The 15487-nt window shown below is 35.4% G+C and overlaps 3 protein-coding genes across 4 annotated transcripts; all 3 read left to right on the top strand.

The window, feature by feature from the left end:
* The first annotated feature begins 1098 nt into the window (after window positions 1-1098).
* LOC109149800 (probable small nuclear ribonucleoprotein G) lies at window positions 1099-2700 on the top strand. The gene is made up of 4 exons (XM_019297806.1): window positions 1099-1226; window positions 1369-1391; window positions 2243-2364; window positions 2478-2700. Exons 1-4 carry the CDS (start codon window positions 1192-1194, stop codon window positions 2535-2537), a joined length of 240 nt encoding a protein of 79 aa, XP_019153351.1. The 5' UTR covers window positions 1099-1191; the 3' UTR covers window positions 2538-2700.
* A 2167-nt stretch (window positions 2701-4867) lies between these two features.
* Window positions 4868-7157, top strand: LOC109149794 (rho GTPase-activating protein 4-like). Its single transcript, XM_019297795.1, has 4 exons — window positions 4868-5580; window positions 5663-5903; window positions 6033-6263; window positions 6447-7157. The coding sequence occupies exons 1-4, from the start codon at window positions 5456-5458 to the stop codon at window positions 6927-6929; spliced, it is 1080 nt and encodes a 359-aa protein (XP_019153340.1). The 5' UTR covers window positions 4868-5455; the 3' UTR covers window positions 6930-7157.
* A 1184-nt stretch (window positions 7158-8341) lies between these two features.
* Window positions 8342-14335, top strand: LOC109149742 (signal recognition particle 54 kDa protein, chloroplastic-like). Of its 2 annotated transcripts, XM_019297699.1 has the most exons (15): window positions 8343-8690; window positions 8781-8910; window positions 9280-9347; window positions 9437-9538; window positions 9879-10031; window positions 10207-10284; window positions 10606-10731; window positions 10824-10926; window positions 12007-12107; window positions 12576-12713; window positions 13050-13193; window positions 13415-13490; window positions 13661-13746; window positions 13861-13977; window positions 14086-14335. In XM_019297699.1, exons 1-15 carry the CDS (start codon window positions 8511-8513, stop codon window positions 14188-14190), a joined length of 1707 nt encoding a protein of 568 aa, XP_019153244.1. In that variant the 5' UTR covers window positions 8343-8510; the 3' UTR covers window positions 14191-14335. The 2 variants fall into 2 exon arrangements, with proteins under 2 accessions (XP_019153251.1, XP_019153244.1); XM_019297706.1 differs by lacking the exon at window positions 14086-14335 and having other exon boundaries at window positions 8342-8690; window positions 13663-13746.
* Window positions 14336-15487: the final 1152 nt, after the last annotated feature.

Raw genomic sequence — 15487 nt, 5'->3', positions numbered from 1 at the left:
AATACGCACCATTGAGTCAATAGCAAAAGATACCCCCTTCCAAACCTTGTCAGTCCTACTCCAAAGACCCCAACATAAAATTACAAACTGACATTGCTTATTTGCTTATCCTCTTTTAGCTTAGTTAAAAGCTCAAAAAGAATGTTCTAAAAAAAAAAAGCTCAAAAAAAAAAAAAAACAAAGTAAATTAATAAAAGTTGATTGCAATATTTAAAATGAACTTGTAAATACAAAACAAGGTAATCAATTACATATGTTAACATTATGTGTTCGTAATATCCAAATTGTGAATTTTTAAAAAATAACTTGTGAACATTTGAATTCGAGGTGAATTCGAATTTACAGAATAATTTATAATTTACTGATATAGTAGGTACTATTTGAGAGAAGAGTGTGAACTGAAATCTGATTATGCCACTCGTAATTTACGTTATTTATCCATCCCGCGCCCAATTATTTCCATCGCAATAGTTATGCTGTGCAACCGAATGCACCATGCGCATGGTGCATACGACGTCGTTTTGACTAAAAACATGTGTCCCACTTTAAAAAAAAAAAAAAGTTCAGGTTCGATTCTTGGCAATAGCATTATTGTGGATATATAGTTATGAATTTCTGAATATATAGTTATGAATTTCTGGATATTTAGTTCATTCATTGTGGATATTTAGTTCATTCATTGTAGATATTTACTTCATTCATTCATTGTGGATATATAGTTATGAATTTGTGATATATAGTTATGAATTTCTGGATATATAGTTATGAATTTATGGATATTTAGTTCATTCATTGTGGATATTTAGTTCAATCATTGTGGATATTTAGTTCATTCATTCACTGTGGATATATAGTTATGAATTTGTGGATATATAATTATGAATTTATGGATATATAAAACTGTTATTGCCGAGAACCAAACCTGATTTATTTTTTAAGTGGGACGCGCGTTTTTTAACCAAAACGATGTCGTTTTGCATCGAATGCACCATGGGCATTGTGCATTCGGTTGCACAACATAATTTGCGTTTCCATAGACTATTGGGCCTATAAGAGCCCAATTATTTCCGTCGCCTTAAAACCGGCCCAGATGTCTGCATAAACGACTGTACGTCGGTTCTTCTCAACTTTGGTTCTGTTCCTTCTTCGTTTTCCCTCTCCTGGTGAAGTAAAAGCTGTTAGGGTTTAACGATGAGCCGATCGGGTCAACCGCCGGATCTCAAGAAGTGAGTAATCGTTCTCTAATCAGTTTTTTTTTTTTTTCTTTTTTTCCTTTTAACATGCCTCTGCTCAAGCGTCATTATGGTTTTATCCATTTACCGCTTTCCTTTAATTTTAATTTTTTTTAAAATTTATTTTTGCTCATAGGTACATGGACAAGAAGCTGCAAAGTAAGTTTTCTTTTCATCCTCATTTTTTGTTCTCGAAAAATGATACTGTTATGATGCTATCGTTGTGCTCTGTTAAAGCTGATGGGCATGTAGAAAGAACTTCCGTAGTTGCATAGATTATGCACTGAATTAGCAGTTGTTCAAGTTAGCAATTATACAATATGGTAATAAAATGCTGAGTATTAATGAAAATAGAAGATGAATGCTTCTTGTTTTGAGATTGAATGGAATGGATTAATCAAGGGATTTTTAGTTCGATGCATTTAGGATGTACATAAACCTTCTCTTCCGTAGTTGCATAGATTATGCACTGAATTAGCAGCTGTTCAAGTTAACAATTCTACAACATGGCAATAAAATGCTGAGAATTAATGAAAAGAGAAGAGGAATGCTTCTTGTTTTGAGATTGAATGAAATGGATTAATCAAGGAATTTTTTAGTTCGATGCATTTAGGATGTACATAAATCTTCTCTTCCATTCACCTTTGAGGCTTTGACAGACGAAAAGATAATATTCTTATAGTTTGTAACTGGAGATGACTTCTTTTGAGGAACAGGTTTGTGGGTATGAACTACCTTTTCTTGTGGTTTATCTACTCACTCTGTGCACATTGTTCTACCTTGCATACACTTAAATATTTTCACATAGGTAGACTAGATAACGAATCCCCATTACGTGTTTCATCTAGTAGTGGCACTTCTGCTTATTTTGACCTTAAGGGGATTTTTTTTTTTTTTTTTTTTTTGTGACATCTCCAGTTATCCAACATTCCTTGTTTCAAGGCCACTGTATTAGTGTATTTTATAAGTGCAGTAGGGCAATGAATTCATAATCAATATCTCCTTTGCAGTCAAGTTAAATGCTAACAGAATGGTGGTTGGAACACTTAGGGGTTTTGATCAGTTCATGAATCTGGTTGTGGACAACACCGTTGAAGTAAATGGCAATGAAAGAACTGACATTGGCATGGTGGTACGTGTTTTGATTCCACACAATTAGTTCCTCTCTGGCTCTCTTTCCATTTTTCTCTTGACATTTTTGCCTATTTTCCTAAATCCTAATTATCTTCATTTCTCTCGGTGCAGGTCCTTAGGGGGAACAGTGTGGTTACCATTGAAGCACTTGAACCTGTTGCCAGAACTTAGTCATTTGCATCACAGGATGGTAACTTTCAATGTATTGTGTAGTTAAAGTTCACTACTTCAGATCTTGTACCATGAACTAACTGATACAAAAGTTATCAAATTGAAATACATTGAATTGTATTGAAGAGCATGATTGTTCAGTGTTAAACAGAAGTTTGGTGGACGAATGGATGTGGAATGTGCATTTGCGCATATTCCTTCGAGAAGCATATTACCATGTGGATATCAAATCACATGTCCCATTTTCACCTAAAAAGAGGAAAAAAAGGTATAGAGGATGAAAACAACTAATAACAACAATTATAGGGAGGGGTAAACCACAAATGGGTAGAATAAATCTGTAAATGTACAGCATGATGTGGAGTCAAATCTATGTGATTCATTTTCGGGGTATTAGTTGAAAGATTAGGTGTTGATGTTAAAATTGGTTGACTGAGAGGCTAAAACAATTTTTTTATTTATTTAAGTCTGTTATTTAGGTAATAATCTAGGAAATCACTTACACATGTATACAGCAAATTATATACCATGGCTAGGGTCTACCTTGTATTGTAGACCTTAGTCCAAGAATGACCTTAAGATTTTGTATCTATACTTGACACATCATGTACCCGTAATTGATAGTTTCTGTACATGTAGCTATTATATTATGTATAAGCAATTATCAAGTTAGTTTATGTATCTATAGTTGATACATTATGTACTTGCAGTTGATAGTTTCTGTATCTGTAGCTATCATATTATGTGTTAGCAATTATCAAGTTATTTGTAGGTAATGTATTAATGGAAGGTACCAAATTTTTGTATCAGGTTCACAATGCAATATGAACCATGGTCCATGGTACTATTTGCACCACCCTTTGGTCAAAAGTGGGTATAGAGTATCTTAAAATTGTAAAAAAGGGTAAAACTTTCAATAATTACATAGGTGGTGTAAATAACCAAATGGAGATTTATTTTGCTATTTGCATCATCTTGGTCAAACCTCATTTATGAGGTGGAATTAATAATTTTTTAATTCAAAATTTAATTAATTAAAAAAAAAAAGAAGATGAACTCGTCACCTTCTCCGGTGAGAAGGCGACTCAGGAAGCTTTCTACTTGGTTGCCTTCTCCGGTGAGAAGGTAGTCAAGTGGGTTGCCTTCTCACTGGAAAAGGCAGCCCAGGTAGTCGCCTTCTCCGGTGAGAAGGTGACCCACTGCCTTCTCACCCAGTTGCCTTTTATGGTGAGAAGGCAGCCCCTCATCGGAGAAGGTGACGGGAAAATTTTTTTTTATTTATTTAATATTTTGATTGTTAAAAAAATAAAAATAAATATTAATATTTAACCACATTTAATGATTATGGTGCAAATAACATTTTTTTATTTGCATCACCTATAAAATTATTACACCTATTAAAAGGGTGGTGTAAATAGTAAATTGAGTGGTACAAATAGAATTCCCATTTAACAATTGGCATTAATATTGCTCTAATGACATGGATCTTAGGGGTTTGAATTCGAGAACTGTAAGTTCAAAACTCATCATAATCAAACTTTAAGTATTTAGATTAGATGATTCTCACACTTTGCTTTCAAGAATTATTTCACATTTAGTGCACGGTTTTTTGGGCATATTTAGTCATTCTGATCAAATTTTTGGGAAAACATTTAGAATTTATTTCATTTCTAGCTTAGAACTATATTGGCTTGAAAAACACTCATAAGTGACATAATAAACAACGTAGCATAGAAGAGCTAAGTTTTCAAAAAAAAAAAAATATCAAATTATTGTTTATTATATCGTTTGACTTGACAAGAAGATGATATTAAGATTGTAAAATATCAAATTGTCCTAAAAATTAATTTTAATTTAATAGAAATTGTAACAAAGGACCAAATGTGACAATATTAATAAAGTCATAGGATTAAATGTGATCAAATTAAAAGTTAGAGACTAAATATAGCAATAATTCAATAGTCATGAGAGTAAACGTAAAAATTTCTTAGTTTTACAAATAAATATGCTAGACAATCATTATTGTGTGGACCATACCATGGTCCACACATTTGTGTGGATTATACTATCAAATAATGTATATTCAGTACACAAGTAATGTACTTTTTATTATGGTCCTCGTAGCATTATGTGGTCCACACAATAATTTGCTGATGCCTGATTATTTTTAAATTTAAATTGTTATATTTTTTGATTGGATATATACACCAATTTGATCCATAAAAACCTAATAATGAATACCAATTTGCAATCAATAATGACAATGTTGTGGAAGTGAATGATGATGTTCAAGTCTCACCTTCCCAACATCTTTACTTGTATCCAACTCTACTCAATCCTCCCTGTACTCCATTTAATACCCCTCCCCCACTCTTCCTCTTCAATATACTCGCACTACAGTAGTATTAATCCACCAAAACCATCTTTAAAGCCCCACACAAACAAACAAACAAACAAATTCCATCCTAACAAAATGAAGATCTACCAAACTTATTAAAGCTATATGGGTCGTATATATTATTGTATACTATAATCAAAACAAGAACCTTAAAACCTCCAATCTTTCTGTTAACAAAATTTTTCAGAAAATGACAGAAGAAATAATACAGTCCCAGCTGGCATAGTATACTTCATCTTCAAGCTCCTTACCAGGCTAATCATCTACAGATAATCAATGATGGTTTGCACCAATATAGGCCACTGATAGTATTTCTTTCTTGTCTTGTAGTTTTCTTCAGTTCTCAGTAAATACTACAAGAAGAAGAGACAGTTGCAGAGAAAGGGGGAGGAGGGAGATCAGCTGTCCTTGTTGGTGGACAGTGTTTAGGTAATCATTATTATTATAGGTGGCTTGCAAGATCAGTGAAGGGCAGCTTTCTTCTTCATCATCTTCTTCTTCTGCTAATTCTTCTCCAACTATGGAGATTAGCTGGCCTAGCAATGTCAGACATGTTGCACATGTCACCTTTGATCGCTTCAATGGCTTCCTCGGCCTCCCTGTCGAGTTCGAGCCCGAAGTCCCCCGGAGACCCCCCAGCGCCAGGTTTGATCATATCCAAAAAAAACTTGTCTTTACACTACCCTTTTTTGAGTTTTCTTTAATTATTTTGCCTGTTGGATTGTAGTACAAGAGTGTTTGGTGTTTCAACGGATTGTATGCAGCTCTCGTTTGATTCCCGAGGGAACAGCGTGCCCACTATACTCTTGATGATGCAGGCTCGTTTATACGCACAAGGAGGCTTGCAGGCCGAAGGAATCTTCAGAATCAATGGTGAAAATGGGCAGGAAGAATATGTTAGGGAACGGTTGAATAGTGGCATTGTGCCAGACAACATAGATGTCCACTGCTTAGCCGGGCTTATCAAGGTACTACCTTAATGCTGTTTGGTTCACGGAATAGGCCTGGAATGGCATAGCAATAGGCCTATTTCTTTGTTTGGTAAACATTTTTACTATTTGCAGTTGAAAAAGGATGATGATAAGATGGTTTTGTAGGCATGGTTTAGAGAACTGCCAAAGGGAGTGCTGGACTCTCTATCGCCAGAAGACGTTATTCGTGCACAATCAGAAGATGAATGTGTCGAGCTCGTGAGGAGCCTTCCACCAACAGAAGCAGCTTTGTTGGATTGGGTGATAAATCTGATGGCTGATGTTGTGCAGATGGAACATATGAACAAGATGAATGCGAGGAATGTCGCGATGGTTTTTGCACCAAACATGACTCAGGTAGATGAACCATTTTGTCTGTCAGGATTCAGGACATTATTGTTGAGCATATAACCATTAATGTACAATCCAACTATCAACTTAAACTTTTAGTTGAGATGGAACACATGCTTCAATTTGGTATCAGAGTCAGACTAAAGGTCATGTTTTTTTTTTTTGTTTTTTTTTTTTTAATGATTGCAGATGGCTGATCCCTTGACTGCACTGATGTATGCTGTCCAAGTAATGAATTTTATGAGGACTCTAATCGAGAGGATCTTGAGAGACCGAGAAGAATCCGTTACAGAATCCAGTCCAGCACCCGAGTTTGTGGCATTTAATGAAAACAGACAACATAGAACACCTCAACCACTTCCAAACGACAAGGAGCTCGATCAAACAATCGAAGCTTATGGTTTTCTCACCCTTAAGAATGTCCTTCAAGAGGGAAAGGGAAAGGGAAAAGCTTGCGACGATCATCTCTGTCGAATCTCGAGTCCTCATGAAGAAACCAAGGAAGGAGGTGAAGGCAGAAATGTGATCACAGTAAGCAGGAGAGTTCAATCAAAACTGCGGAGAAGTAAAAGTGCACATTCGAGAAGCTGCAAGCCGACAAAGGCCTCGAAAATGGTGAATGAGAGTGTGATCAGTAGTAGTTCATGTATTCAGAAATGCAATAAAGAGTGATGAAGATAAAGTCTGAACCAGAGAAAAGTGGAAGCTTGGCAGTTAATTATCATGGAATCATTGCCATTCTTGCAGTGATCTATTATTAAACTTGAAAAGCACTGTCTCATATTATGTCACTTTTAATCCATTGTTTGGTGAATCTCTTCATAACCAGATTACCTGTATTTATTATACCTTTGCATACATGCATCATAAGTTAATCTAAGCATTACATTACAATAAAAATCACTACTGTGTTTTCTGGTTCTGATTCTCCTGCAAATCTTCAACAATGAACAGAAAGAGAGAAAGAAACCTCATTTGCATTGGATTAACACAAACGAATGTATTGTCATGAAGAGAGAATGATTCATTCAAAGAGCTTTCAAAAAAAAAAAAGTTCATTCAAAGAGGATACACTATAAATTTGTACTGAACATTTAAAGCAATACAATCACTTAAGCCCATTATTTGTTTATTCTTGCATTAATTTTCTGGTGATAGATCGATTAATTCCATTAAAGACCTTTAACATCAAAATAAATTTTAGAATCATATAACTTTTGTCAATGATACCAAGAGTTTTAAATTAAAGTTTGGTGACATAAATAGTAATTATATACATATTTATTACTTTGTATTAGGTAATCCATGATTATAATTATACAAAGTATAACCTAAAATAAATAAATAAATAAATAAATAATAAAAAAAAACCTAAAATATAAAGAAAGCTCCATAAATTTAACAACAAGGTTGAACACGTTTCTGCAAATCTCACATTGGCAATGTGATATGGCAAGAGAAAGAAAATCATTTTCTATTTCTTTATGCTTATGTGTATTCACAATGAAGAGAGAGTTGGGTAAATTAATAATAGGAGAGAGAATTTGCAAATGAGAAAAAGCCACCAAAACTGTTGAAAAGAATGACCACTGCACAGCTTTTGATTTCTTTTCTATTTTTATTATTTCTATATATTCTTATTATTGTGTGAACAAACCTTCTCGTACAGACGTGCGGTCATGTCATGACCGGGTATACAAGAATGCATCATGTGACCAAGGTGTGGTGCATTTCTGCATTTCACCTTGGTGTATTTCTGAACACGTTGTGGTGCACTTATGCATAACTAATGGTGCATGACTACAAGTCTTAGGGTTGTGGTGCATTTGTGATTTTCACTTCGGTATATTTTTGAATACGTTTTGGTGCATTTATACATATCTAATGGTGCAATCCATATGGCCACGCGAGAAAACTATATATATATAAATGAGATGTCACATGTTCAAACTCCAATGTTTAAAAAAAAAAAAAAAAAAAAAAAAAAAAACAAAACTCCAATAGGTACATTCATTTTAGAGCATCATTGAGCTAGAAGCTATTTCAATAAAATTAACTCGCTAGTCGCTAATGGAGTAATCATTAAAATTAGCAAGTGGAAATAACCGAACCTTAATTGGGTTATGTTGATAATTTTCCCCGCTGCAACTGGATGGATAACACCAGAGTGACGACCCAACTGTCATAGAGTAGAAGTTTTGCTGCCAAATCCTGCATTTTCCATTGATTCGTCAAAAAAATTAAAAAAAATCCATGGAAGCTTTCACGTCGACCGTTGCTTCCCACCATTTCTCTTCTTCTTCATTTTCTTCGCTTCCACTGACCAAAGTCTACCTATCAGACATCCCTAGAAGGTCATATAATCCTCCTTCGTCTTCTTCTTGGATTGGTTCTACTCATTCCCTCTCTTTCTCCTCTCGAAACTCTTTCACTGTAAGTCCTGGATATATTACTGCAATCTTTTACGGAGTAATATTTTTTTTGGGTGCTAATTAGTGTTTATCTAACTGTTTGTGTGGGTAGAGGGAGGCATGGAGGGTGATAAATTTAAAGAATGCAGTAAATTCTAGAAGAAAGAGTGTGATTAGAGCGGATATGTTTGGGCAGCTCACCAGCGGACTTGAATCTGCTTGGAACAAGCTCAAAGGGGAAGGTCTGTTCTTACTTTATGTACTTAATTTCAATTCAAATTTGTTATCTTTCTTTCAAATTATTCTGTTTTGCATTGGTAATTGTATAATTTAGTCTAACTGTAATCTAGGAATCTAGGATCATGTGATGTTTCATGAGGGGAAGGGGACTAGAAGAAATGCTTGCTGTTTTTCTGTGATGTAATTTGATATTCAAAATCTTGGGGAATTATATGATGCATTGTCCAAAAATATGAGAGCTTTTCTTCCTTGCAGTATCAAACTAACCCACTTCCATGCCAGAAGTTTATTGTGCTTACTTCTGGTTGCCTCGAACAGACTGCATTTAATGTTTTTTTTCACAATTCCAAGCTGAAATTGCTGTGTTTCAGAGGCCTTGACAAAGGAAAACATTGCTGAACCTATGAGAGACATTAGGAGGGCTCTTCTGGAAGCAGATGTATGAACAATTTCTATTGTAGTGAGTGTTTTTCCATTTTCCACACCGAATATGTGCCTCAAACTTGTAATATCTACCTTCAATGGCAGGTCAGTCTCCCAGTTGTGAGAAGGTTTATTGAATCTGTTACTGAAAATGCTGTTGGTACTAGCTTGATTCGGGGAGTGAGACCTGATCAGCAATTGGTCAAAGTACGTTTATGAGTGATTGATTGAATAAAGCTATTCATTTCTACTTGTTCTTTCTTGGTTTTACATGCCTTATTCCCACCTCCACTAACTTGGACAATGATGCATTGATGCAATTGCCTATGTTTATGTTTATTCGAGTTTCATAGACATCCTTTAATTGTGAAAGTGTGACATTTTTCTGTTTTTGACAAATTAAGGTAGTATTTTCCCGTGAGAATGTTACATAATTAAATGACTTTATTATTGTTAGCACTTGTGGTATCAACTCCGTAATCCTTCTAAATTATGTTTACATGCTAAATTTTGGTGTTTACTGAAGCTTTCTTAATGATTAATGCAGATTGTACATGAGGAGCTTGTGAAACTGATGGGTGGAGAGGTTTCTGAGCTGGTTTTCGCAAAATCTGGTCCCACCGTCATTTTATTGGCTGGTCTACAAGGTGTTGGAAAGACAACCGTTAGTGCAAAATTAGCTTTTTATCTTAAGAAACAGGTGCATATTCACTTTCTCAGGGATCCCCTCTCTCTTCTCTCATGCATGCATAGTCACACGTACACACATGCACATATAAATCTAAAGGCAAAACGATGCCTTTCTCCATTTTCAACACACGCATGCCTAGAGAATGTTTTAAGCTTAAGAAAGACCCCGGTGACATGGGTTGCAGGGAAAGAGTTGCATGCTAATTGCTGGAGATGTGTATAGACCTGCTGCAATTGACCAACTTGCTATTTTGGGAGAAAAGGTATCTCATATTACTTTAAAATAATATGCTTTGCTAATTACCAACCCAACATTGCCCATGTATTGATATTTCAAGATTCCATGTTTTTCTAACAGTATTGCTGATTATACAATTTTCATTAACAAAAAACATTCTCTATCATCACTGCAAAGTGCAAACTGAATTTCTTTCATTATATTGATTGAAACATTATAATGAGTTTCAATATGTTTGAAATTTCACCTTTTTTGCATTTGAAAAGCAGCTTTGATAACTTGAGAAATAACTAAGGCTATTTATTCTAAGCTATCATTCTCATGATAACTGCTAACCATGGGGCAGGTTGGTGTGCCTGTTTATAAAGCAGGAACTGACGTTAGGCCTGCAGATATAGCTCGACAAGGTTTAGCAGAGGCCAAAAGAAATAAAGTAGATGTGGTCATAATGGATACAGCTGGAAGACTTCAGGTTGTATGACAATATGATGTTCTTGCAGGAATTTGGATAAAATGTACCCCATTCTTATCCTTTAAAAAAAAATTATTTATGGTCTTCATCAGATAGATAAGGAGATGATGGATGAATTGAAGGAAGTGAAGCGGGTATTGAACCCCACAGAAGTTTTGCTTGTTGTGGACGCAATGACTGGCCAAGAAGCAGCAGGTACTATATCGTATTACAGGGGAGGATATTAAGCTTTGTTTATGGCAATATATCTATCTTCTAGGCTTCTAAAATGGGATGGAACAATTCTGAGCTGAACCACTTGCTCGTTGTATGCCTGATTTAGTTTTAATTTGAAGTTACAATGACCTAGTGAATTTCCAAACAGATGATCTCCTCTACTATTTTTTGCTATTATTGGTTAAATGAGGACATGTTAGGACATTCCCATTGTTGCTCTATTTCTCTTTTCCATGTTTGCCCTATACGTACGTACACCACTTTGTACCTATTAAGAGTCTCACATTGAAAATATAAGAGAGAACATATTGGTTTATGAAGCCACGGGTTAGACTAGCTAATTGATTGGATTCAATCTTTTAGTGTGGTTTGGCTCACATGCATTATGGCCCAATTGAGTGACCTTGGCCAAATCTTAGATTATAACATGGTATCAGAGCTTATCCAATCCACTTATCAACCTTTACATGAGATTTTGTCGCATGATAAAATTAATCATTTGTTGGACCTAGTTTGTGTTTCTTTTCTACATGCAAAGTCATATTTATTCATGATTCCTTATTTGTTTGTCAGAACCATATCATTTGCAATTAGTTTATTGCCTGCATATTATATTCTGCTGTATTGTTTGTCAAAATTTATAGCCACTCACAGAAACGTTTGGCCTGTGAAATCAGTCAGAAAACACTTGCATATTTTCTTGTACATTCAATTCTGTTTCTGAAACTGAATTAAGCACTTCCTGCATCATGATGCTACCTTTTGTTTTCCAGTGGAATCAAGCTTTTTACTTTTCCTTCCTGCTATGTTGTTCATATTATACACTGTAAAAGCAATTTGAATTGAAAATTTAGTTAATTATCATTTCCTCGATGTTGAACAATACTATTGCATTGTCTTTGGCTCACTTCATTTAAAATGTAACTGATCCTGAACTTCAATTTTTTGTACTTCATTTTTACAAACCTGCACCAGTTCTCAATTTGTATGATCTTGAAGTGAAATTTCTGGAAATGTGCTGACCTTCTGCTCCTTTGATTATCTTTGATGTAATTGTAGCTCTGGTCGCATCATTCAATCTTGAAATTGGAATTACTGGTGCCGTTATGACAAAGCTAGATGGGGATTCTAGAGGTGGAGCAGCTTTGAGCGTAAAAGAGGTTGTCTTATTACTTCAAATGAATAATTTGCTAAAGAGTAATTAAACATTTGAGTTAATTCCGATTTTAGTCCATCGACTATTGTGTTTTACACTGTTGGTGCCCCACTTTGAAGTCAACTAGATTTGGTCTCTGACTATCGAAACTATGCCACTTTTATGGAGGACTAAAAGTGGCACATTTTAAGACTGAAACTGGCATAGTTTTAATAGTTTATGACCAAACCTGGTTTTATTTTGAACATGAGGATTGAAATTGGAAAAATACATAGTTGAGAGACCAAAATTGGAATACCCGTAAACATTTTTATTCTTTGGTAAGTGACCAGAGCATATGAAAAAAGATTTGGATAGTGGGTAGCTTTCAACTGCAGTTCTCATTATGGAACAGTTGCACACTCTTAATATTTAAACTTGATGGAGAAAGAAACTTGAGTGTGCTTTGTACTTAGCAATTAGACTATGACAGATTTCAGGAAAGCCAATCAAGCTTGTAGGAAGGGGTGAGCGCATGGAGGACCTGGAACCTTTCTATCCTGATCGTATGGCCAGTCGAATCTTAGGGATGGGAGATGTTCTATCCTTTGTGGAGAAGGCCCAAGAAGTTGTAAGTGTTCCTTTTTTTCCTTTCTTCTTCTTTTTTTTATTTCTTGAGGTGGCGAGGGAAACCCACAACCACTATCTGAAGGTGTGCACTGGGTAAACCCCGCCTTGTGACCCTAGCCGGCAAAGGACCACAAGGAGGTAAACCAGGTTAGGTTGTCCATAGCTGACTGGCTCAAACCAAGAAGGCTGGGATTCGAACTTGTTACAAGTTTGTATCCTTAGCCATCTTGGTTGGGGTTACCTCCTCTTCTTCTTCTTTTGTTGGGATGTTTGGGTGAGGGTGGGGGGTAGAGATCATTAAATATCACTTCGCTTGAGTGGACCCCTAATTGGTCAGATGCGGCAAGAAGAAGCTGAAGAGTTACAGAAGAAGATCATGAGTGCTAAATTTGACTTCAATGACTTCCTCAAGCAAACCCGTGCAATTGCACAGATGGGTTCCATGGCTCAGGTTATCGGAATGGTTCCTGGCATGTCTAAGGTAGGACGCCTGGCTCTAAACACATCTGTTTCACTTTCTTTTACCTACAAAGGTGGCCTTCCTTTATTTTGTCGATAATTCCATATGCTTATCACTGACTAACCGACTTTAGATGGTGTAAACCATCAAGATCAGAAACAAGTACCCCGGTGTTTTGCCTTAGGTTTATTACTCCACGTGGAAACATAGTTAATTCTTTCGTCTCTTTGGCAAACAAACAGGTAACTCCTGCACAAATTCGACAGGCAGAAAAGAACTTTAAGATGATGGAATCAATGATAGAAGCAATGACCCCTGGTTAGTTATTTTCTCAACCTAAATCTTCTGTTTAGGTTCTAGGCAAATGCTGTAGTATAATCAAAGAACTGCATCTGACAAGAAAGTTTAGTTGCTTCGCCAATCTGCAATCGTTCCTTGCATTTTTCTTTAAATGATTGATGATTTATCTAAATTACATTTTGCCAAAGAGGAGAGGGAGAATCCGGAGCTGTTAGCCAGCAATCCAGTTAGGAGGAGACGCATTGCTCAAGATTCTGGAAGAACTGAGCAACAGGTAAATACGGTGACAAATTAGTCCTCTGTGTCCTTTCCACCAACCAAACTCTCTTATAGGAAAAAATTGGTTCTGCTTGTACGTTCACCATTACACATAATTTCAAATTTTTAGGTGAGTCAAGTAATCGCTCAATTTTTCCAAGTGCGTGCTCGTATGAAGAATATGATGGGCGCAATGGAGGGTGGATCTGTTTCTAACTTTGAAGAGGCAATGCAATTTGAACAGCAGGTGCTTATGTTTTTGGATTTGCAACCAAACATTCGATTCCATGGCTGGAAACTGAAAGTTTACTTTTTTATTTTTCGTTTTTTGATTGCGTTGATAAACACCAAACAGTCCACTGCTGGAACTGCAAAGAGGAAGCAGAAATCGAAATCTAGGAAGCTATTTACAGAGTCAGCATCGACAAGACCAAGCGCTCGTGGCTTTGGGGCCAAATAGGGAACTATGTTTTCCATAATAATTGAAGATCTGATCTGGTCTCTTTTGCTGATATGGTCCAGTTATAGTCTGAAAGACACAGTTTACTGAGTCTCCTCTAATCAAGCTTTAACACTATCTTTCTGGGGATGGAGAAAAGAGGCAGAAAAAGAAAAGCCACTCCATATAAGCTGAATGTTATCTATCCCCTTGCCTGTTCTGTTATTTCATACTTGAATTCCTTCATGCTACTGCTACATGTACATCTTTTGTTCCTAATATATGTCTATTTTTCCCAATAACTCTGATCCACCTCTCATATAAGTTTCCAGAAAAATAAATACATGAGTTTGGGATATGATCTATTTTAGAAGAAATGAAAGATAAATACCATGTTGATCTGATCAAAATGTTTTGTTTTTCATTTTTAGAAAGTATATAGAAGCATATGGGAGTTTTTTTTTTTCATTGGAAAAATCATGTTCTTGTAGAATAACTTGGTTTTTTTCTCTCTTATCTCCCACTTCATCACATCTCTCATCCAACAAAGCATAAAAAACTCACCAAAATTCTACATTAATGTTGCTCTTAGAGCATCCTCAATAGTGTGGGCTTTTTATAGATTTTTTTCATCCACGTAGGAAAGAAAGGAAGGAGACAGAAGGAAAAACAAGAGAAAAAATGAAATAAAAAGTAGTTAAGTTCGCCGCCAAGCCCTGACGTGCACAACTAGTTGTGTGTTTTTTATAATATGCGATGGGACTCAACAAACTCACATTCTTGCAACATACTTATTTCATCATAGGAATGTATATCTCTTATTTCATCATCTCATACTGTACAGGATTACAATGATATATATATACAATCTCCATTTGACAGCTATTACAAAACATTTCATAAATACCAAGCTGTTACAAACCATGTCATTAATATCATAATAATGTTCATTAATAAAGTTTTATAACAGTTGTCAATAAAAAAAATATTTATTAACGCGCTCAGAGGGTACGTGCAGTGCATGTACCATATAACCATGGTGTGCCGAAAGCGCATAGGAGGGAGAACTTTTTTTTTTTCTTCTTTTCCATGGGTCTTACAAAAAAAAAAAAAAAAAAAAAAAAAAACTAACTTTACTAAAAATTAATTTCCTTTTCTCTTGTATTAGTCACTAACACTCAAAAAAAAATTAAAAAATTCTTTTTCTCTTCTCTTCCCTCCACTTCACCTTATCTCCCCTTAAACTAAGGAAAAAAACAAACAAAAACTCTTTCTTGAGGTTGCTCTTATAGCCTCCCATTGAGGAGTTTTTTCTAGT

Source organism: Ipomoea nil, unplaced genomic scaffold (genome assembly GCF_001879475.1).
Source record: "Ipomoea nil cultivar Tokyo-kokei standard unplaced genomic scaffold, Asagao_1.1 scaffold0268, whole genome shotgun sequence".
NCBI classification, from domain to species: Eukaryota; Viridiplantae; Streptophyta; class Magnoliopsida; order Solanales; family Convolvulaceae; genus Ipomoea; species Ipomoea nil.
The sequence above is the reverse complement of the archived record's forward strand: the minus strand, read 5'-3'. Positions and strand labels throughout refer to the sequence as shown.

What these genes read in the sequence shown, in the direction of transcription:
- LOC109149800 (XM_019297806.1), top strand. Translation starts at nt 1,192, where the DNA reads ATGAGCCGATCGGGTCAACCGCCGGATCTCAAGAA. An exon ending in CAACCGCCGGATCTCAAGAA is followed by an intron (nt 1,227 to 1,368) that starts GTGAGTAATCGT and finishes TTTTGCTCATAG; the next exon opens with GTACATGGACAAGAAGCTGC. An exon ending in CATGGACAAGAAGCTGCAAA is followed by an intron (nt 1,392 to 2,242) that starts GTAAGTTTTCTT and finishes TCTCCTTTGCAG; the next exon opens with TCAAGTTAAATGCTAACAGA.
- LOC109149794 (XM_019297795.1), top strand. Translation starts at nt 5,456, where the DNA reads ATGGAGATTAGCTGGCCTAGCAATGTCAGACATGTTGCACATGTCACC. An exon ending in CGGAGACCCCCCAGCGCCAG is followed by an intron (nt 5,581 to 5,662) that starts GTTTGATCATAT and finishes GTTGGATTGTAG; the next exon opens with TACAAGAGTGTTTGGTGTTT. An exon ending in TTGCACCAAACATGACTCAG is followed by an intron (nt 6,264 to 6,446) that starts GTAGATGAACCA and finishes TAATGATTGCAG; the next exon opens with ATGGCTGATCCCTTGACTGC.
- LOC109149742 (XM_019297699.1), top strand. Translation starts at nt 8,511, where the DNA reads ATGGAAGCTTTCACGTCGACCGTTGCTTCCCACCATTTCTCTTCTTCT. An exon ending in GAACAAGCTCAAAGGGGAAG is followed by an intron (nt 8,911 to 9,279) that starts GTCTGTTCTTAC and finishes GCTGTGTTTCAG; the next exon opens with AGGCCTTGACAAAGGAAAAC. An exon ending in TGGTTCCTGGCATGTCTAAG is followed by an intron (nt 13,194 to 13,414) that starts GTAGGACGCCTG and finishes GCAAACAAACAG; the next exon opens with GTAACTCCTGCACAAATTCG.